The 21,503-nt window shown below is 44.7% G+C and overlaps 1 protein-coding gene, 1 long non-coding RNA gene and 1 other non-coding gene across 6 annotated transcripts; all 3 read right to left on the reverse strand.

Annotated features, from left to right (window-relative positions):
- Positions 1–10,404: 10,404 nt before the first annotated feature.
- On the reverse strand, positions 10,405–12,564 carry LOC119385172 (uncharacterized). Its single transcript, XM_037652692.2, has 2 exons — positions 12,306–12,564; positions 10,405–10,937 (listed from the first exon to the last, which is right to left on the reverse strand). Exons 1-2 carry the CDS (start codon positions 12,549–12,551, stop codon positions 10,626–10,628), a joined length of 558 nt encoding a protein of 185 aa, XP_037508620.1. The 5' UTR covers positions 12,552–12,564; the 3' UTR covers positions 10,405–10,625.
- Positions 12,565–17,077: 4,513 nt separating this feature from the next.
- Positions 17,078–21,024, reverse strand: LOC119387679 (uncharacterized). 4 transcript variants are annotated; one of them, XR_005182541.2, is made up of 10 exons: positions 20,946–21,024; positions 20,425–20,473; positions 20,198–20,248; positions 19,671–19,730; positions 19,417–19,487; positions 19,212–19,257; positions 18,122–18,173; positions 17,918–17,956; positions 17,322–17,352; positions 17,078–17,153 (listed from the first exon to the last, which is right to left on the reverse strand). It is a non-coding gene; the product is annotated as an uncharacterized LOC119387679 (long non-coding RNA). The 4 variants fall into 4 exon arrangements; XR_007415452.1 differs by having other exon boundaries at positions 17,918–18,173; XR_007415453.1 differs by having other exon boundaries at positions 17,322–18,173.
- LOC119388468 (small nucleolar RNA snR60/Z15/Z230/Z193/J17) lies at positions 19,552–19,636 on the reverse strand. The gene has a single exon (XR_005182749.1). It is a non-coding gene; the product is annotated as a small nucleolar RNA snR60/Z15/Z230/Z193/J17 (small nucleolar RNA).
- Positions 21,025–21,503: the final 479 nt, after the last annotated feature.

Raw genomic sequence — 21,503 nt, forward strand, 5'->3', positions numbered from 1 at the left:
TTCTCCTAACAATCAAGTTGAAAGGGGTAGCCGCCACTAAGAAATGGCGACAACAAGTCCTTCATTTATTCATTATTTCAATAAAAACTTGAGAAATTTGACGCGGCAGCTTAAAAAATACCACGAATATGCAACATTGTCTTGCCACTCAACCTAAATCGATGTTTCACTAAGTCCATTGAGTAAGTTGAGTGACAAATCTTATTAGTTGTGTGTGTATCGCAGACTGCCAGCGCGAGCTGTGCGCCTCGGGCCAGGTGGAGTGCCTGCTGGAGCAGTCCCACCTGGCGCTGCAGCAGTACATGCGACACACGAGGCCCCACAGTCCGGCTCGGTTTGGGCAGGCTCTGCTCGTGCTGCCGGCTCTCAGGGCGGTGCCACACGCCGCCCTGCACGAGCTCTTTCTGCTGAGGAGGCAACGGCTCTTCGCCTGAGGATGCACTATTCAGAAGACACCGAGCATCTAAATCTTTTATCAAAATCAGCCTTCTGCAAGGCGACGAGGTTTGACGCGGCTGAGCAAGCCTCTTTAGTGAACTGGCCTCACGTGGAGGAAGATTATGCCCAAAGAGATAACCTCGCGCCCAAGCTGGCGAAAGAGATTAACTTCCTATATCTTGTGGACTTCCGCAAAACTGATCTCTCTTTTTTTTTAGTAGCCAATGCCCGTGTGCTTTGAGTCATCAACCGATTCGCTCTCTGCGATCTGCGAGCCCTCCTGATTAGCTCAGATGGTGCAGCGACCGTTCCGGAAAGGCACTGGCGCCGGGTCCGGATACCGAACCAGGACGTATCTATGATACGCTTCTTGAAAAATCCGCATATATTTACTTCGTAGTGTCGTGCCACAGACGGGCTGATGACAAATTTTATTTTGAAACAAGATGCAAGTGCGTTAGCACTTGTATTTTGCGACTGGAACTTGCATGCCAACGTGAGAATTCGCGTGGCGTGGTTTTCTCCGCAAAGACGGCGGAAGCGCGAGCTCTCACGAGATAGGCTGATGTGTGAGCGAATGGTTAGAGTCACCAACATGCCAAGTTCACTAGACTCTTGTCAACTTTGACCGTTACATTAAAATAAAAACAATCACCTTGTCCGGAAGGGCGTAGGTGCTGAAGGTTCGTTTGCTGTTTCGTCGTTCGGCCATGCACGAGCGCTATACAGCTGATTCCGTGCTGCGCTCTTGCAGCTCCTGGGCTAATTGAAACAGCTCAGATGCTGGAGCACCGTGCACCGCGGCGCGCCTGCACAGTCCAATAAAGTCCCCCAACAACATCCCCTTTCCGCATCAAGGTTTGTTGCTCATCTTCGGAATATTTAAGCTAGACGAAAATCTGTTGCTTGTGATTAACTTTACTGTAATACTGTTATTACTATACCAGAGAACAATGACGACGACGTTCGACGAACATTGTTTTCAAGCTGGAGACATACGGCCCGTGCTAGCGATGTTTCTTGGAGCCTCTTTCAAGGAAAGTTAAATTTATTCTGTGTTTGGAAATATACGTGAGACTGAGATACAACTATCTAAAGATGCTCTATGAAAGGCTGCAAGAGTGGCGCTTTCACGCGGCATGAGGGGCAGCACACGGCGCAAGAGCAGTCATATGCATTCATATATGCCTGCGGTCTTGTCTATAATCTGTACAGTATACCTGCGTTCTCTTACATTCTGCAGTCTTTTATCTTCTTCGCAAATGTTGGCACCTTTTTACACGAGAGGAACTATTTAAGCGTGCTCCCGGAGGCTATCACACTTAAGGCAACCCCAACAGATATCCCATATTATGGTCTTACCATAATACGGATGCATCGAGAAACCCCGCATTGAAGTGTAAATGCGGCAGACCGCTTGTGACGCTAAAGCAAAGTGTGGGACTGAATTATACATTTCGTAAACGGCAACTTTGGCTATACAAAAAAGGCAGAAGTTCGGGGGAAGATCTTCCATCTTGAAGAGATGAAAAATTCTTGGAACACGGGATGTCACTGTAGCCAATGTTTCGACGAGTGGTATTTTCTTCAAGTCAGCCACTGCGTTCCTTAGCGCTATGTAGTCGGCGCTATAGCGACGAACGTCATATATACTGCCGTAACAGTCGTAACCCGTGCTCAGAATAGACGCCACCAGGCATCCAAGTAAACTGCAACGAGCGAACAGGAGTCCGTCACGCCATTCGCATGTAATAGGTATACCGGTCAAGTAGCCTTTTATTGCGGCACTGTATGTCACAGGTCATTTAGAACGTACGCCTCTACAGCTGCTATGAGAATGAACATAAAAAAAAAAACTGGAATCGGTGAAGCCCTACACAGCAGGAACAAACAAATGAAAGGTGAGTCACATGAAGAAGCAATAGCACAGACTATATTCGCAAAGCCACGTACATTTGCAAACCCCGTGACTCTTTAAGTATACCGCAATGAGGCACTGAACTTGTTTGTTTGTCAGTTTATTTGTTTATTTGATTTTCGCAGCTGTCTGATAGGAGCACAAGGTGGCGCACAAGTTGCACAACATGTAACAACAACCCAAAATGAGGGTGATGAACGCCTCCATATAGAGTAGTTTCTATCAGCCTCGAGAAGTTGTGGTGGCGCCGCCTGGCGGAAGGCCTGGATGACGTCACGGCACGGACTCTTCGACGCCCGCCGTGACGCGCCGGCATATCATGCGCTTGCTTCGTACGCTGTTCCGCTGTTTGCGCTTGCTTTTTGCCTAGCTCAAGCTTCAGGAGAATGACGAAAAACCAGCATCAATAATGTTCCTAGTAAAACGACAAAAAGCTATGCATTTTTTCTTCACAGTCGCCAACGGTGCCCACGCTCCATCGTGCACACTTTGAAAAGGGGGATCAAGTTTGTTGTGTAGCGCTGCTAACCTCGGGGATGGGTCTGATTCCCGACCACAGCAGCCGCATTCCGATGGTTGTGAAAAGCAAAGTCATTTTGCTTAGATACAGGATCACGTTAAAAAATTCGAGGCGGTCAAAATTAATCTGCAACGTGCCTCACCACCATGCCGTGGTCTTTGCAAGCAAGACGCCTCATTCACATTATTAGGTTGCGTTGTTCACGGGCGATTCCTTTAAAAATTATGATGGCTTCGCCTCCACAAGTGTCATTTGCATCGGACGTATCCGCGATCTGCGGACAGCGTTTTTGCCGGTGTGCCAAGCCCCGCGCACGAATACAAAACGCATGCAGTATTGGCTTTCGCAAAATATCTAGAAAGCTCTCGGCTGAGAATACCGCCGCAGTTGTGTTTGTTTTCTTGTGTACTCGCTAAGTCATCACGTTGTTTAGTTTCACGTTTTCCTCGAAATAATTCCGGGGCTTCATTTCACTACAAAAACAAGTTGAGGTTAATTGCAGAAACTTCTTATTGCTGTCACATTGTGTCTTCATGCATGCAGCATCGCAGCAACGGTGCTGTTAGACTTGTAGAAGTACTAGTTTAGATAGCCAGCTCGTAAATTATTTTTCCTTGCATTTGACATACCCCTGAGCATCATCAGCCTTTATGCGGACATGACGTTCGAGACAATTCATTCACTCATTGAGGCGAAGGACGTTTAAATATTACGTGGGCCACCTCGCAGAGACCGCCACCGAAACAGTTCATGACGCTCATTTCGACTTTTAGGCGTTTGTTTTGCAGACGATCGATAACAGTGCTCCCACGACAATTTAACATTACCGCTTGTGACCCGGTGGTTGATCGGACCAGCAGTTCATGCAAATCAGGGTATACGGCCACATAATCCCAGACGAGTGTTGAGAAGAAATCTTTACATAATCCAAGTATATATACTGACATCTCAGTATTGCCGAAACCATTGTGTGCGTGGCAGTATTATTTTGTTTAATGTTCCGGATGTATTAAGCGATTCTTTATGATAGACAGATTCATCTAAAGCCTCCTGTAGCAGAAAGCGCAATTCTGTCAAACCACCTATAATCTGCAAAGGCAGACATAACTTGTACAATAAACCACAATGTAGTTAGTGAATTGAAAACGTCCTCATTTCATTTGTAATTCTTCGGGACGCATGTTCTAACCGTGGAGTCCAGGCCAAGTTGTAATGAAGTTAGAACCACTAGCGTAACTTTTATCAGCACAGATGTCTTGGAATACGCGGTGAAAACAACGAATGTCTTCGTCTCGTGCATTACCACTTTCGCGGTGAATCTTCCGTTCGGACGGGAATTCGCACATCATAAGCTATGTTATCCAAACTTTCTACAACTTCCTTAGCTTTCGCTAGTAGTGTAAACTTCCACCTTCTACCTTGGGATATTTGCATCGCAAGAATAAGCAGTCATCACCACCGTATCGCGAAAGGGCGGATACATGGCGGGCGCAGAAGAAGGCGATCCTCGGCCGCGGAGCAAGCGAGTCCTTGCCGTGACGTCACATCGCCGCGACTGCCGCGCCGCCAGTGTTCGTTCTCTCTCATTAAAGAACTTCTCGCTCTCTCTCCAGTCTAGAGCTTCCTCTAAAGATTGTTGTAAACTATGCTGTTATATATATACGTACATGCCGGAAGCGAGCGATGGTATTCGTTTACTTAACTGCCATTCTCAGAATCTGAACCATGCTACCTGGAACGGCAGATAGTGCGTTTGTAACGAAGACGCTTTATTGATACAGGCGCCCCAACTACTCTTTTCTTTTTTTTTTAAATAAAACTTTGCGCGCATTGTGCCGGCATTGACAACACAGCGATGACTGCGCAAATGGAGCGACGATCAATCAGAAATTTATAAAAGATTCGTGTACGCGCTCTATATGAGAGGAAAGTGCCGCCCCGAGTGTTTTTCGCGTCTCTTATGAACGCCCGAGTTCGTTTAAACAGCTGATCTGCACAGTCACGCTTTTCATTCGGTTTATATTCGCGCTCCAATACTTCGTTTTTGTCGCTGTAAACGGACCATCGTGGCGCTGTTTTTTGTGCCAGCATTCGAAAAGCCTAAAGACACTGCAGTGGCGTAAATCCAGAAGAATCGCAAAGGGGCACACAGCTTTTGCCATGGTGACCATGTTGTTTTAAAAAATATAGGCTTTTATTTATTATATAGAAATTAAAATCGTGCTTCGAAAGAAAAAAAAAGTCCCACCTTAGGTATTGTGTTACTGTGTCTTCTCGGAAACCGTTCGAACGGCAGTTGCAACTTCAACGTGATCTTACGCAGCCAAGGGGTACTGAACATACGGTACCACTTCAAATATAAACAGGCGTTAAAAGAAGCTGAATATGTAATATTCTGTACAGTATGAGTAGTGCCCACCTAAGATCAAAGTATGCATTTTACTAGTATGGTCGTCAGGATATGATGTATGAAAGATAAATCTCAAGGGGGAGGGTGGGGGGAACACTTGCAAGGGATGTCCCTCCCAGCCTGAACACAAGGGGGGCCAGGAACCCCCATGGACCCGCCATGATTTACGCCATTGCGCCTAAAGGAAAAACTGCCACAATTATGCACAGAACTTTTAGAAATGGAACATTTCTCCTTGTCAAGAAAGTATAATGCGTCCATAGAGCAAAGATTTTTTCAAGAAAATATTTTCGTCCGGCACTCCTGCGTACAAACAAAAGCACTGTATTACTGTGTATGCAATAGGGGCGCATGACATTATAGAACTTTCCAATTTCGGTCCCCCTGAACTGACACGATACAGTACGACGCATTAGGTGTTAGCAGCAGAGGAATTAGTGCTGGGCGCTTCCTTCAGATAAACATTAGGGGTTTTAGAAACAGCTCAGCACTCCAATATAATAAAACAAAAACAAAAAAAAACTTGGAGGACGCTTCAGCTTCACCTTCAAGAGTAGAACGCGATAGCGTAATCGCGCCCTGTGCGCATCGCCTTCTCAAATGCTAGCCTAGCTTCGGTTCTCGGTGCATGCCTAAACTATGCCGTAAGGAAACGAACGACTGTGCGCGTAACATTGGCCGTTTCAAACTCCTAGAATGCCTACTGCAAGTACAGTTGTTAAGTGCCCACTACGCCATAATTGTTCCTTTTGTGAATCAGCGACGGGCCTACTACGCGTCCGTAAGGCAACACACGAACGTACGCAGAAAAGTTTTCTCTCTCTCTCTCTGCTCACTTTGTTGATGCTCTTGCAGCTGATGATAATTAAATATGTCTGAGCGCTTCGTAATGGGTGGGCCTTTAAAACACCCACTCGCTGCGCAATTCACATGTTTTGACGCCTGGCGCGATTATACGCTTCTGCCACGGTATATTACATGCGTTAAGGAAACTCCATCCACTACATGACATTCATAAGTTTTCATAAAGCATTCATAAAGCAGTTTCAAGCAATGGCGTGGCTCTGTGTTAGAACACCTACTTGCCACGCAGACGGCGTGGGTTCGATTCTCACTCGAACCCGAAGATTTTTATTTGCATCTTTCTCGATTTTTCGGTCACAGACAAGATGATACTTTTTCGCTCACAACCAACGACGCCGACACCGACGCCGACACCAGAATTTCTGTAAAACGAGCTCTTTAACGCTGTCGCGTTAAAATAACGCTTTCTGTCGCGATGCCGTAGCTCACTGGCCACTACATAGCGCAACAGAGGGGTTGGTGAAACACCCGAACAAGTTTTCGTCCACTGAAGCCTAAATTAGGAACCAGGCATATGCCGCGGACAGAGTCTGCGATCGCAGAGTCGGGTGTTGGGCTGACTTTTAAATGCGAAGCATTTCTTAGCGAACCTTTGGCACTTTGGGCGTTTCTATCTACGTATCTATCTATCTATCTATCTATCTATCTAGCCGCCTACGTCTGGGTGCTCTCACGGTCGCCTCCTTAACTTGTTGTAGACCAAAATTTGCATGGGAGGGTAAAAGGATTTGACGAATATGATTGTCGGGTCATGACATGAATAACGTGAAAATCCTGTCGCGTACGTCGTCAAACCCTTTCCACTAGACACGTGTGGCACATACCCGTTTACCACGGGCCGCGGTGTACGGGTATGCGCCACAGGTGAATGACAGTTTATATCTACCCAGGAACGGCGAGAACAGACATTGTTAATTTAGATGCGAGAGCGTTAGGAAAACCGACATCGGCATCGTTGACCCGACGAATGGAAAGAATGAAAATTAGGATCCCAGCAGGAATCGAACCCAAGCATTCTGCGTGGCAATCAGATATTCTACCCATGAGCCACGCCAGGTCTATAAACCGGTTTGGAAAAACAGCCTACGCAGGCGTAATATCGGTGCAACGTCAATTGTGGTTGTGGTGCTCGCTATCTAATTTTACAAGAAAGCTAATAAACACTACATGATACGCCTACGGCATGTACTCCTACGATACAGGCGTCATATCAGATTAACGTCTGTGGTTCTGGTGTTGGGACCCCTTTTATAGCAGTCTAATCAACATTACCTTTCTATTCCTATGATCCAACAAGCTATATTGAAGCATTGCTCGACCCCGGAGGAATACATTAACGAAAGTTATATATGATATCCACATCACCGCACCGTAAAGTGAACTTCGTCCGCCAGAACGACGCAGTACTCTCTTCATTTCTTACGAGGCTGGGCGATGGCCTCATGCTGACCGAGGGTGATGCCAGATTGATTGACAGCCACTTTGTAGACTAGACTACGTAGGCCACATACGCCCAGGTAGTCTACGAATACGACAAGCGCCATCCACTGATGTTGGTCTACGTAGCACTATCCAGACCTACCAGCCTCGACGGCCTATACCTCACCAACGCGAAGTGTGGCTTCAGGTTCCGGCATGTAACCGGCTCTATCGACAGACAATTTGTCGACGAAATGACCGAGGCATCCACGAATTCCAGCAGCTCTACTATACCGTATACTCCACTACACATGGACCCCTCGTCACCACGATCACGACCGGATCCTATAACAAGTCATGACCATCTGCTGGTGCTCACTGATCACGGTGATGATTCCGTTGTTCATGAACTGTCAGGAACTTCTGCCACACATGCACATGGGTTCGTGAAACGTGCGTGCATTCTCGGGACACGTATAAGCACTACATATCAGTTAATCGCTCCTGGTGTTGGTAATACACACGTTGCCATTGGCAGCGTTACCCAATCGTAAACAACTGGTTATATAACACGTATGCGGCTCTTCAACATATATGTGTGCGTATAAAATTTATACAAATCTTTAGCGTCATTTTGTAACGTGTCGCTCAGTAAAAAAAAATTGCGCCACAGTCACCTTCCCGCCGCATGCTTCGCATAACATCGACTCCCACGGTACGTGGGATCTGCCGAATTTTTTTTTTTTTAATGAGAAACGTAAAAGGGAGAGTTGGATTGTGAAGACTCAATGAATGAGTTATGTAACGATCCCACCTCAATATTCCTTTACTGCATGAATTAAGTATAACTCCGACAACTGTAGACACCACGAAAGAAAAAAGAAAACAGGATAAAACTCTCTATTGCGAAGTGCTTCAGTAGCGCATACGGACAATCGTGGATTGAAGGGGGGAAAACTGGCATAAAAAGACTAAGGAATACAATTAGAATAACTGAAAGTAGTCCAAGAAATACGAAGATCACGCTTTAAAAAAAATGGTTAACAGATGACGAAAGCAGGTTTTGAGCTGCGTTCATCTGGAAGGTATCACCCTCATTCTACTGAACGGCAAATTGAGGGTAACACCTTCCAAGTGAACGCAGTTCATCTGGAAGTAGTTCACCAGCAGCAGCATTACCCTCATTTTGCCGTATTAAAAAAAGAGAGAGCAATAATGCTGGTGAACCACTGCTGAGTTTGAAGCAGCCAAGGTAAAGATGCATTCTAAAATTAAAAAGAAAAAAGAAAAACACGGTCACTCATTATATGGCCTCTACGGGACGAAATGCGTAAGGCTTGGATTACAAACATTTTCCTCTACATAAACCAAACAGAACATTTAAAAATAAATAAACGAAGAGAAAGAGAGATTAAGAAAATGGCGAAAAATAAAACAGGATAAGGAGAGAGAGGTTTATATGAATGATGACATATTATATGAACTGTTGCTCCAAATATTACGAGAACAACATAAAAGGTGATCACGCAAACATACAAACGTCAAATAAACCCACAAACACACGCACACACAAAAATTAAAGTGTTAACAAGTCCTGTTGCTTTTAAAGAACGTAGTGCGCAATGCGTAACTATTAGAAAGTTTTAGAATAGCGTAAGCAAAGCTTTGCATTAGCTTTTGTTGCCCCTGTGCATGCGTCATACGCTAACATCTTGGGATATCCACGCTTTATTTTGAAAATAGCATATTTACCCAAGCAACCCTAAGGCTATATACTAACCCTATTCTAAAACTGCTTATTGTTTCATCAAGGTGCAACAATATCCCGCTGTTTTAAGTTCGAATAGCATTGCTGCCTTCAGAAATGGTTTGTAAGATAAGTCACAAATAAGGTCACATAAAACATGCTACGTGTATCCGAAACAGGGGCGTAATAATAAAGTGGTGGCACGCCAGCAATACGCTTTCGATCGTATGCACCTCCCCCCTCCCCCCTTCTCCCTTCCCGTAATAAAGTGTCAACCCAGAATAGTATTGCTTATAAAACGAATACATCGCATAAAACGAGGCGCAGCAACACCTACCTATTCAGACCCCACTTCCAGAACAAGAGCATGCCTCCACCTACCCCTTTACTCATTAAAAAAAAGAAAGGAAAAAAGAAAAACGATATAAACTCCTGAGTATGCCAGTGACCAGGATGATTGCACGCTGAACACAACGGCGAGCCTAATTATTGAACTTCGGATCAAAAACCAGTGTATGAGTCACAGCGATTCTGATGCAATGAATCAAGCACACATCGTCTTGCCTACTAAGGCCTCGCTGCGTGTTAATCTGGCAAGATAGATCAGGAGTTCAAATCACGCCGCCCAAAACACTTTTGAAACAGTAAACAAGAAATGCAGAGGGACAATGTTTGCTTCTCTGAGCAGTGAAGGCAATGAACGGGACGTTACAAAGAATGAAACATAAAACAGAGGTGCAGTACAGGCGCGTGCATGTCATCAGTTATAACTAACGGTAGATATTGTCGAATGTCCGGTCGTCATCTGCTGCGTCTCGTCGCTGTCAGGCGGCACAGGGACGTAGCCACAAAATGTACTCCAAGTGGGGGGAGGGGGAGCGACCGCCTTCGTGTGTGTTCGTGTCTGTGTCAGTATGTATGCGCGCATATACACATACAAGCTGTAAAAATTACGGGGTGGGGGGGAGGGTAGTCGAGCCCCCTGGCTACGCCACTGACGCGGCACAACGTTTTCTCGCAGGATTCTTCTCAAATGACCGGACATCAGCGACACTGGCAGACGTTTTCGACGTTGCCGGCGTCCCGTTCTTTTTTCTTTTTATACGAGGAAAGCAGTGACGAAACGCCCTCCATTCGCGAAATTCGACGCCATGACGATGATTAAGCAGATGACGACTGCGCGTGAACCAGAAACCATCTGTCAGTCATAGCCGCCAGAGAATGTCTGTCTCGCGTCAGAAGATAACCGGAACATTAACTCACACACTCTGAAAAGCATACATGCAAAACAACTTGTCCCGATGTTAAGCTACACTTTCCACTCGACTCTGTCCAAGCATCTCTGTATGATGCTAACCAGTGCGCGCGTTATAAGTTTGTTGTTCGGTCGCAGCGTGAACAAGCCGCTGGACCTGGAAACGTCCACCAAGGCCAGCGAAAACGGCCCGCTCAGGTTCAGGTGGGAGACACGAAGCTCGAGCACACGGAGCGAGGTGAGCAGCACGCGCGATCCTTCCTCGGCCGGGAACAGGATGGTGGCCTCGAACTCCAACGGCTCCGCCACTAGATGCGAGTCGCCAGCCATCAAAATACCGTTGACCGCCGTTATGTCGAAGACAACCTGAAGCAGAGGTAATGGCGGAAGAACAATAGGTGACGCGGCCATAGAGCGTTAGAGGGTGCATGTCCCTGAGAGCTGGTCATCGACCATGTCACACTTACATTATTACATACCTGCCAGCCTGGTGACATCGAAATTCGGGAGATTCGTAAAGCGGGAGGGGAGGGGGGGGGCGATGACACAAGACTGGTGTACGTCTTAATTTACTGTTTCTCAGGTCCGCACCGACGTCATAAACAAATGGTTGCCAGTAAAGCTTGTAGACGTCAGTGATCCATGATCATACTGTGTCTCGCTACAACTGTAGTAGCCCCTTGTCAATCTTAATGCGCTTTACCACATGACACTAGTGTACTGCGGCGAAAGTGACAAGCGTTCCACGCGCGATCTCGGAATTTAGAACCGCCTTCCTGTTACTATAATTTTCTGTTCACGCTGGCACTAGCGCTGTTTTTCGCGAGATTTATGGTGGTGCCCGAACAATTGGCAAGATTGCTCGAAATGCGGGAGTCCCCCGTGCAAATCGGGAGAGTCGGCAGGTATGCGTGACTTATTCGCGGAACGTGCCAGTAGTAACATCAACGAAGCTAAGAATTGTGCTCGGTAAGTCATCATGCAGGAGACACATCGAGATACCTGCACGCTAAACGATGCAGAACCTCGATTATCAGCGCTGGCTGATTTGAGGGCTGTAGAAACAATGAGGGAGAGCTTCAACCTGAAATGAGTTTGGCTATTCAGATCGTCGAGCACAGAAGCTCTCCACAATTGCTCTTTCTCAATAAAATATTCAATTATCTATCTCTTCATCCAGCTATGCAATTATCACACCAGCGCCAGCAGGTTTTACGGCTTGCCCTACCATGTCCCTCCATTTCCACGGCTCCATAAACCAGCACTATATTTTAAATGTTCCAACTACTCCACATCGGTTCCTTTAACGTTACTGGTATTCATATGAATCACTGGGTAAGCAATGTGTAACGCAATCGCTGCGTGAGCGCCCTTGACAGTCCCTCGCGCCTTTGGAGGCCTTTCTGGGATATTTAGTTGCGAAAGCAATATATAGGTTAACTGGTACTCAGAGGGACAACTGGCGCTCGAACATATGCATGTACGTGTTATTGTTTCATTTTTTTTTTCTATTTGTGCCCTCCTGGACTAATCCGTCGTTAACCTAGACGCTCCTTTAAAGTTTTCCAATTGGAAAACTTTAAACTGGAGTTCGGCAAAGTGAGGCCTGTCCAATTTCTGCGGCACATACCTACACTAGGGACAACCTGCCTACGGACATCCGCTTCACCTCGGCAATATAGCTTCGCTGTTAAAATCATTAGCTCGAGAAAAGCGTTAACAGACCTAACAGACCTCTAGCTTCTGGAAGACGAGGTGAGCCTCCAACTCGAGGAAGCTGCTGTTGCATCGCATCGAGGCCTCCTTGATGTGGACGCCGTGCACGCCGTACATGCGCACGTTCCGCACGGACAGCAGCGGATTCTCGGAAATGGACTCCGCGACCACGAACGGCTCGCGCTCACGAATGTAGTCCCGGCTGGAGCCGATCGTACGAACGAGTCTGTCCTTGAGACCACTCTCCAGGAAGCAGAAGCTCATCGCTGTACGCTGGCCACCTAAAGTTATTCAAAAGCAGCTTTAAAATACGTGCGCCGAGGAACATGTATAGTACATACAATATAAATTCACAAGAGCACCGCCTTCGCAAACGCATGTACAAAACTGGTAAACGTCTGTTAATGCATCTTCAACGTGTCGAAGGTTTTTCACATATATATATATATATATATATATATATATATATATATATATATATATATTAAAAGTACACGTTTACGGAAAGGTTGGCACGTATGTTGCGGTGCCGGCTATACCTATTCTCTTTACGTAGTAGTTTTCCTCGTAATATCGTCATCAACCACAACTATAATGATAAAAAAAAGCCCACGCACCGACATTCACATACTCAAATTTAAGTCGCAGTATTGCAGTATAAACGTTCACGAAACAGATACGAAATGTTCTCACAGAACCTCGGCACTTGCGAATAAGGTCTCTTTCGAGTGCCCATCTCTAAAAACAGTCATGTGCTCAGACACAGCTGATGCAGAATAAACTCGAAAATACAAGAAATATCGTGAGCAGCTGCTATATCGAAAGAATTATAATAAAAATATGAGCGATAATTTTTATCTGATTTCATGTCTTTTTGATTGTTTTGATGCCTCCAAGTATTGTGCGCGTATTCTTCCTGTGTGCTGCAGACATTTATATAATGTCCTGTATTCAGCGGGAGGGGGGAGGCAGGACGCAGAGAGGTTGTTGGAGGGTGCGCTAATTCCTCGCGTGTTGTATACGACGGCAGTAATCAGAGGCTGCATGCCAGAGTGTGTGCGCACAGGCGCAAATAATTTAGCTTTGAAAACATCTATTCACAGCAGCGATAAATCTAGAGCAACGCAATGTATACGGCGAGTGCCGAAAGCTCACCGTTGGCCGATGCCGACACGGCCATGAGAACACCGGCGGCGAGGCAAACGTGCCAGCTCATCCTCAATGCGCCGCGCGTGGAAGAAAAGCGCGGCTGCGCAAGCGACATCGCTCACCTTGCGGTATCCCCCCTCCCGCTGGATGTTATGAATGAGACTCACTTTCCGTGATGGATGGCTATAGCACTGCGCGTACGTTGATACAGTAACGTTCCTACTGCCCACGAGGATAGTAAACAGGTGTCAGTGTCACTATGCACGTGAAAAGTGGTTGTAAGTGTGCGTTTAATGTCACTTAATATGGTTAAAAAAAGAAAAACGCACGACGAACAGATAAAAACGACTTATTGCCCCGCGTATGCTCAATTCGCGTTTTTTTTTTCTTATTTCGATAGTTTGTCCTTATAGGCATAGTAGAATAGGGTGTTAAGTATACACGAACAAACTTGATGCATGCAGAAAGTCCAGCAGCGAATGAGGATATGGTGCATGGATCCGCGGTTGTAAATCCCCGTATGCAGAGGCTAACGTTTTGGAATGCGCATCGTCGACCACACAAAACAAAGAGATCGGCAATGAATTTGTCGTGGAATACCGTACTGTGTTTTACTACAGTCTCCGGCATACGACACATTTATCGTCCCTATATGCCTCACCTTGTACTGCGCGTTTAGTTCCGTTTCCGTACTTAACTGCGCCATGCAACTAACATGATAATTATGTTACGCAACCGGCTGTTATGCTGACAGGTGCAGCTTTATTTTAAATATACAAGTGTATACTACGTCTACGTATTACAAGCTAGCTATTTCATGCCGTAGCTTTCTCCTGTTTACCCAAGAAAGCTGAGAGCGAGACAGTAAAATAAACTATGGGCTATGCATATCCACAAATTCAGGTATATCACCGACGACAATTCCCACAAATAGATGAATTGCGAGTGAATGCAGCAGCACGCTTGCGACATTCAGTTGTGCGGTTGCGAGGCAGTTTTTGGTGCAACCTGGGGGGGCAGCTCGATCGTAAAAGGATAATAATAATAGCCAGGTGGCAGCGCTATACCATCAACGGGGTGATGACTAATATATAGCACTGGCGACGAACTGCTACACGTAGCAAATGTGCGTCGCACTGCAGGTGTGGAATGGGCTGTACGAGACTAAGAATCATTTGGCCCTCGCGTTCACTAAAGGCTTGAACCCTAAGCGAACGCATTACCGCTGGATCCAGCGGTGATGCTCGATCCAACGTTCTTCTGTATGCCGCGGCACTGTAATCTTCCCGATTATCATTATAAGGCCTCAAGCGTACGATGCTTCGTTTAGGGTGGTTGTACCGCGTTTCTGCTCTTTTATTTTTTTCGAAATTCACCACTGACTTTCAGCGCACTGTTTCGATTTTTCATGCAGGTTCATTTCCGAAAAGATCAGATAGCTAAATAGTCACGCAGTAATTAGCTTTAGTGAACCTGATAGAAATATTTACAACGAGTGTGTCAGGTAAGTGAAGCCTTTGCTGTATGAAATAATCAAATGCAATCATTAAAGCTCATTTTTTTGTATTCTTTCTTTTTATTATTATTTCCTTCCCTCTCTTCTTTAGTCTGTCAATCCCCTTCCCCATCCCTACACAGAGTAGCATGCCAGCGGTTATATACTGACGCCGGCAAAAATCTGTTTTTCCAATAAAGAGTCTCTCTCTCTCTCTCTCTAATTAGCTTTAGTTAACATTATGGCACATATATTATGACTGGAATCTTGAAATTGAGCCGTACTAAATTCTTTCTTGAATGCACAGCAGTAACGGTAAGACCAGAATAACCGCTTTTGATACAGCCTCGCTTGAAGTTCTCCAACGGAGCTTTTTGCCGTTTCGGGTAAGTTTCCCAAAAGCGTGCGGTTAACAGTTCGGAGGGACAATCATTATGCATTTCCTAGCCGATTGTGAAGAATGCATCGGATTCGACGTTATGAATAACTGCAATTTATGCCCAACAAACACGACTATTAAATTTTTGCAATAGGAACATGTGTGACACAGTGATCCGCAGCTGTTTTGTTTAGACATTTGGACATCGTGAATTGTCGAGCATTTAAAATGGGCTAATCATTTTGAACCAACCGAATTACCCTGTTTAGTTTTCAGTTTCATTTTCAACAAACAATTCATTGTTTTTTTTTTTAGTAAACTCCCGCTTGTCTTTCGTTATTATTTTTTTTGTGTGCGGATAACTTATCACGTCGGGCTTACCTTTCCCTTGTTAGAATATCTACAGCTGGCTAGCCTTATTTTGCTGGTGCCGAAATGGATTCTATGACTGCAGATACTGCTTCAGTCTTCAGTTGTATCCCACACAGAAAATAAAGTTCGGTACAAGCCGTTCTGGTAAATGCCCAACGCCACTTTTATCGAATTTATCTAACGAGAAACGGACGCAAATAAACAAATTGGGATTCTGTTAGACGTAAGACTGATGCGTGTTACTGATCTCGTTACGGCACTCCTTGCGTATGCATATCGCTGCCATTTGGCGGTGAAAACCGCACACAAAAATGAGAGACCCCTGCACTATGGGATAAAAATAAATCGGCCCCCGTTCACTCGATGACATTTCCATCGCAAGCCCTTACTTACATAAAATGACCCTTCTAGAAACGGACGCATATACAGACGCCGCAGTAAACACGAATTTGGTGGAGCAACCCAGAGTCCCTAGCATAGGATCAGAATCCGCCGTCCGGGGGTGAGCGAATTACAACCTCACCTGGAAGCTGGATTTGAAAAGATGATGCATGGGAAAGACTGCATCCCTTTCTATCTTGTTGGTATGTCTCACCCAAGGAGGTTATATACTACGTCCTTGGGCTCACCCCTTCACCAGAACAGGAACTGGCCTCCATGGCGTGGTATCAGGCCACCTCCCTCATATGATGCATTCTGCCCCGACCATGGTGGCGGTCAGGTTCGTAACGCAGCGAAGGGTAATCAGCTCGCGCAGGACAGAATGGGTTGGAGATCAGTGGGCACATGAAAGGGAAAGGCCTTCGTCCCGGCTTACGTCACGCCAACGTCATCTGCAGAAACCACGCGACCGAAACTCCTTTTTCGCGCTCAAAAATCGAAAGCGAGCGCCTCAATGGCATGGTCTATCCGAGCCTTTATCACGTCATTAAGGCACTCAGTTTGTATATGCTATCGACACCTTTAAATATGGCACCACTAAACGAAATCTAATATACAGTGAGAGTAGAAAAAATTTTTTAATAATGCCAAGCAGGGCTGGACTATGAAATACCTCCGGACCCCATTAAGTTCAGTTCACAGTAGGGCAAGTACAGTTTACCGTACCGTCGTGGTCGGCACGCACATTTGAGTCTTCGGCATTAGCCATTTTTGACCATGTCACGTTAACTTGTGCAATGAGCAACTAGCACAGGTAAAATGCTGTACCGCCGATCACGACGGTACAGCAAACCAGCACTGCTGAAACAGCAACATCACAATGCTAGCTCCACTAAGTTTCCAAAGCATGCTTTCATGCCGCGATTGCAACATATGTGTGCACATGTTTGCAGATGCCACTTTTAAGCCACGCTTCACACAAAGCAAAGGCTCTTTGGGCAGGTATTTCAACACTTCAGTTGTCTGCAGCTTTTTATTCAAAAAATCCACAGAGAAGGATGATGGCAACAACTGGAACCACACACCTTACCTGCGCAAAAAAAAAAAGCACAATTAACGCCGTATCTAGAAAACAAATTGTTTCTAAATACTATGAATGATCAGGAACTGTCAATGCAATCACAGGTTTCAGCTGTCCCTATCAGTTGAGAATCATCATTTATATTTACATCTACACACATACTGAAGACAAACATACCTTTCAAAACTGCAGGATCCACAGGAAGCACCTGTAAATATATTGAAGGCAATATTGTCAAAGGCATGCCAACCAAAAAGGAAAAAGGCTGGCTACTGAAAGTCGCATCAGAAAATGTATTTCTCCGCATTGCTCTCTCAGGGTAGCAAATACTCAAGCAACATCATGTGAAAGCCATGTCTGAGGCAAGTTTCTACAAACATCTTAAAGGGACACTAAATGTGACTAATAACAACCAATTCAATCATTGCAAGGAGCTTGGCAAGCTGGCAGACAAAACTAGAGCAGCAACAATGCCAACTTGTGTTTCTGCAAAGTCAAATTATGAGCGACAGTACAGCTAGTAGTAAACACTCCGCCTGGGCTTACGTAGTTAACATTCCAGCACAACATTCACAAATGAGAAATTTAACCTGTTCAGTAATAATGCAGCTATTTCAAACATGATGACATATACTTAGTGTCCCTTTAATTTATGAAACAGTGCACAAAAGGAGGCACATAAAAATGAGAATGTCTAGCTTCTTTTACCCCATTCTTTGCACTGCTTCAAATTAAACACTGAATCCATGCAGACATCTGTGCCATTAACTTACCATAGGAAGGTGCAGAGATTCTATATCCTGCACATCAATCTGGAATGAAAAAAATAAAACTGATAGAAAAATACCAAACGCATGCCAATCCAGCAAGTTTAAGTCACACTCAGAGATCTTGGTGAAGTCCTCATAAACATAGGTATTGGAGGGTGATCATCACAGTGAGTATAAGGTGAATGGGCACTGTCACAAACTACTCACCCCAACTTGCGGTCAGCAAATAGGCCAGACTCTTGCTATCTGCCATATTAACCTGGAATGAATAAATAAATCTTTTACAAAAACAAAAAGCTCATGTCAATTAAGCAAACAGAAAAAGCCATTCTCAGAGATCTTGGTGAAGTCCTCATAAACATAAGTATTGGAGGTTGATCATCACAGGTAGTGCAAAATATAGACACTGGCAGGTAACCTTCAGAACAAGATGGCACAAAAAGCCAGAATGCTGCGAAAATAACCTGTGCAAGTATTTCATGGTGGAAAAAAAAAAATTGTGCAGACTGAATTACAGAAACTGCTTTCCCATTTATGGTAACCACACCTTGGAAAGTTCAGTACAAGATCTACTTTGTGCACCATAAAGAGTTAAGACACTGTCTGCAGCCCTTTAGCTTATGAATGGGTAGACAAAATTAGAAAAAAAAACTTACAAGATGGCCAACTCTAGCTTTCAGTGTTCGAGACATTCACCTACAGCATCCTACATAGAATAAACCGACAATACATTACGGCCTTACTTCCTGGTGACAGTGCATTAATTCAAGTACACAGGTTTTGTCTTGGTGCTTAAAAAAAAAAAAATCTCAATGGCTCCAACATTTATTTCCCCATCTCTAAACACAGCAACTGCCTGTACATAGAGTGTGGTATGAGATTCAATAGCCTTCATATTTCTTCTAATGGCCCACAATGACACACATAAGCTATTTACAAAGGATGCCAAAGCTCCGCACCATGGAATTTTAAGCTGACTTACAGCAAGGACAGCTTCGGAGTAAGGCAAAAAATTTGCAGTGCAAGGTCTACATGCTATAAAGATCTATTTTTAGACCATCAAAGATATTTGCTTTCAAGTGGAGATGATCTCAATTAAAGAGAAATTAACTTTTAAGCCCAATATTGATTTGTGACAGGGCGGTCATTCACAAACCTGCATCCAATTAGAAAAGAAAAAAGGAGAACGTGTCAAATGCACAGCGAACTCAAGCGATAATGTCACTTTTTGACCAGTAGTGATAAGCACAACTTCAGTAGAATTCGCAGCTAATGGATCACTCTTTAGATCACTTACCATTGAACAAGCACACTGGCACAAGTTGCACCTCCATTACGTACACCTGGAAAGATTGCGGACATCAGCAAATGCAAAAAACACACAGGCACAGAAGTTTTTAAGAGGTTAGAATCAGCACAATAGTCTCTACATTAAATTCAGCAGTAGCAAATAAGTCATCACAGATGCACATTACATGTCACGAAAATCAAAATTAGCTCACCTGCTGCTACTCAGATTTCACAAGAAGCTCTTGGTGTCTCACGGGCATTGCACCGCAGAAATCCTGAGGCACTGCAAATGACAAGTTGCCAAATTTTACCCACAAGCAGTGAACGGTGCTAAAAATCTAAGTTCTTGGCACTCAGATAGGAGCGAAAGACCATAAACATGTAGTATCGTCAGAGATGTCTGCTGAACTATGTAATCATCATGTAATGTGTTAAGACAACTAAGTACAAGCAATGCATCACAAACCTGAAATATGCAAGTGCTGCATTTGTAGAAGTTCCCAGCCTACTGGCAGTATTGCTGAACCTGCATAAAGTGCAAACACAGGAAAAGGTTAGACAAAACAATATGAAGAATAAAACTAAAAATAAGTTATACAGTCAGATATTGATTTTCCACACGACTACTCGGTGAGAGAGTTCAATATAGTCATCATTCCTATCCACTAGTTTGCCAGACTGATACAGAAAGCAGCTTGCCAATGCGACACTTTCTGGATTTGCCAGGTATTATACCGGTGTCAGAAGGTGCACTGCTTAGAGATAAAGCCCGATCCTGATCTGTAAAAATGCTAATCATGATAAAATTCTATCCGAATCAGGCCCGATCGCAACCAGAAGTGACCGTTTGACACCGGTGTTATAAAAGCCCCCAATTAGATAGGGTTACATGGCACAAAGGCTTAGACACAAAACAAGGCTAGGCCCACGACCTCCTTAAAGATTTTTAAGTTGTACTGCATAGAACGCTATTTAAACGTGAAACAAACTTACTTTTATTCAGCCAGAATCCCGACGCCGCAGAGGCCACGATACACGGTAGGCCTGAAATTTAAAAAAAGCACATGGAGAACCACCTACGATGCAACTACACACACACACACACACACGAAGTACGTAAACTCAGATAATACAAAATGTCGATCAAAAGAATTCAGTGAGATTCCCACAAGATATCATCAAGGAATCATTCAAGCAAGCAGTGCATGACACGAACTTACCATGCCGATCACAAAGTCCGGTCTCCTGTGGCCGGTCAGCTCGAACATGCTGTACGAAAAGAAATTTGGAAGGTCAGGATCATGGCGGAGTAAACGGCCGCCGGTGTATTGCCAGAGAAACTTCAGTTAGAGCTAATACATTCCAGCATCACTGTCATTCAGGAATGGTATACATGTTCATCACATTTCCCGCCACCTCCCAACCCACATGGCGGAGTCTTCCACGGTACCGATCGAAATCCATTGCAATCGGTCAAAACGACTGCTCAATCAGCTATTTACGTTAAGCGTATAAGTTCGTCTCGCTTCCTGCCGTAACCACATGCAAAGATTTCGCCGCACAGAAAGCGACTTGCAAATTTAAAGCACATCGCAGATCAAAGGACGCGGTAGCTGCAACTTTGAAGTATTCGCAACGAATATAAGTGGAAAGGCAGCATCAAGCAACTGCCATGTGCCACTACACACCCTCATACCGCGGCACACACTCCGAAATAATACACGCTGAAGATAAAACTAACCTTTCTTCGAAACTTCGCTCGGCACACACCCACGACACCGCAGAAACGCCGAAATAAGACACGAACGCGGCGCCCGCCATTATAAATACTACGGACAGATTGGCTTGGATTGGCTTCAAACACTTCAATGTAAATTGTTTTAAAAATGGCGGCCATGACGTTAAAAAAAAAACATTGCCTTAGAAACCTGCCGCTAGAACTCGAAAAAAAAAAAACTAGCTCTAGACACAAGTAATGTTATTGTTTGTTTCTTCTTTTTTATCTTTCTTTCTTCTTTTTCTGTTTAGAAGTGCACTCACACACTGGGTTTCGGTTCTGAAAACGTTCAGCTCGTCTGTGGTTTCCACCATTTCTTGCTTTGTTTCCACTAGCTTTACCAATTGCGTGATTGTTGATAGGTGATATCTCAGTACTGCAATGCGCATTCAAGAGAGGTTCCGGAGACAATCGAGAGTGACTATTTTATGGAGGAAGTCCTTTTTTTTTAGAGCGCAGCTCTTAGCGCCCGTTCCTGCGCGAAAGAGATCACGAAAGCAAGCACGAAAGAGAGCAAACGCA

This window comes from Rhipicephalus sanguineus, chromosome 3, assembly GCF_013339695.2.
Source record: "Rhipicephalus sanguineus isolate Rsan-2018 chromosome 3, BIME_Rsan_1.4, whole genome shotgun sequence".
Classification (NCBI taxonomy): Eukaryota; Metazoa; Arthropoda; class Arachnida; order Ixodida; family Ixodidae; genus Rhipicephalus; species Rhipicephalus sanguineus.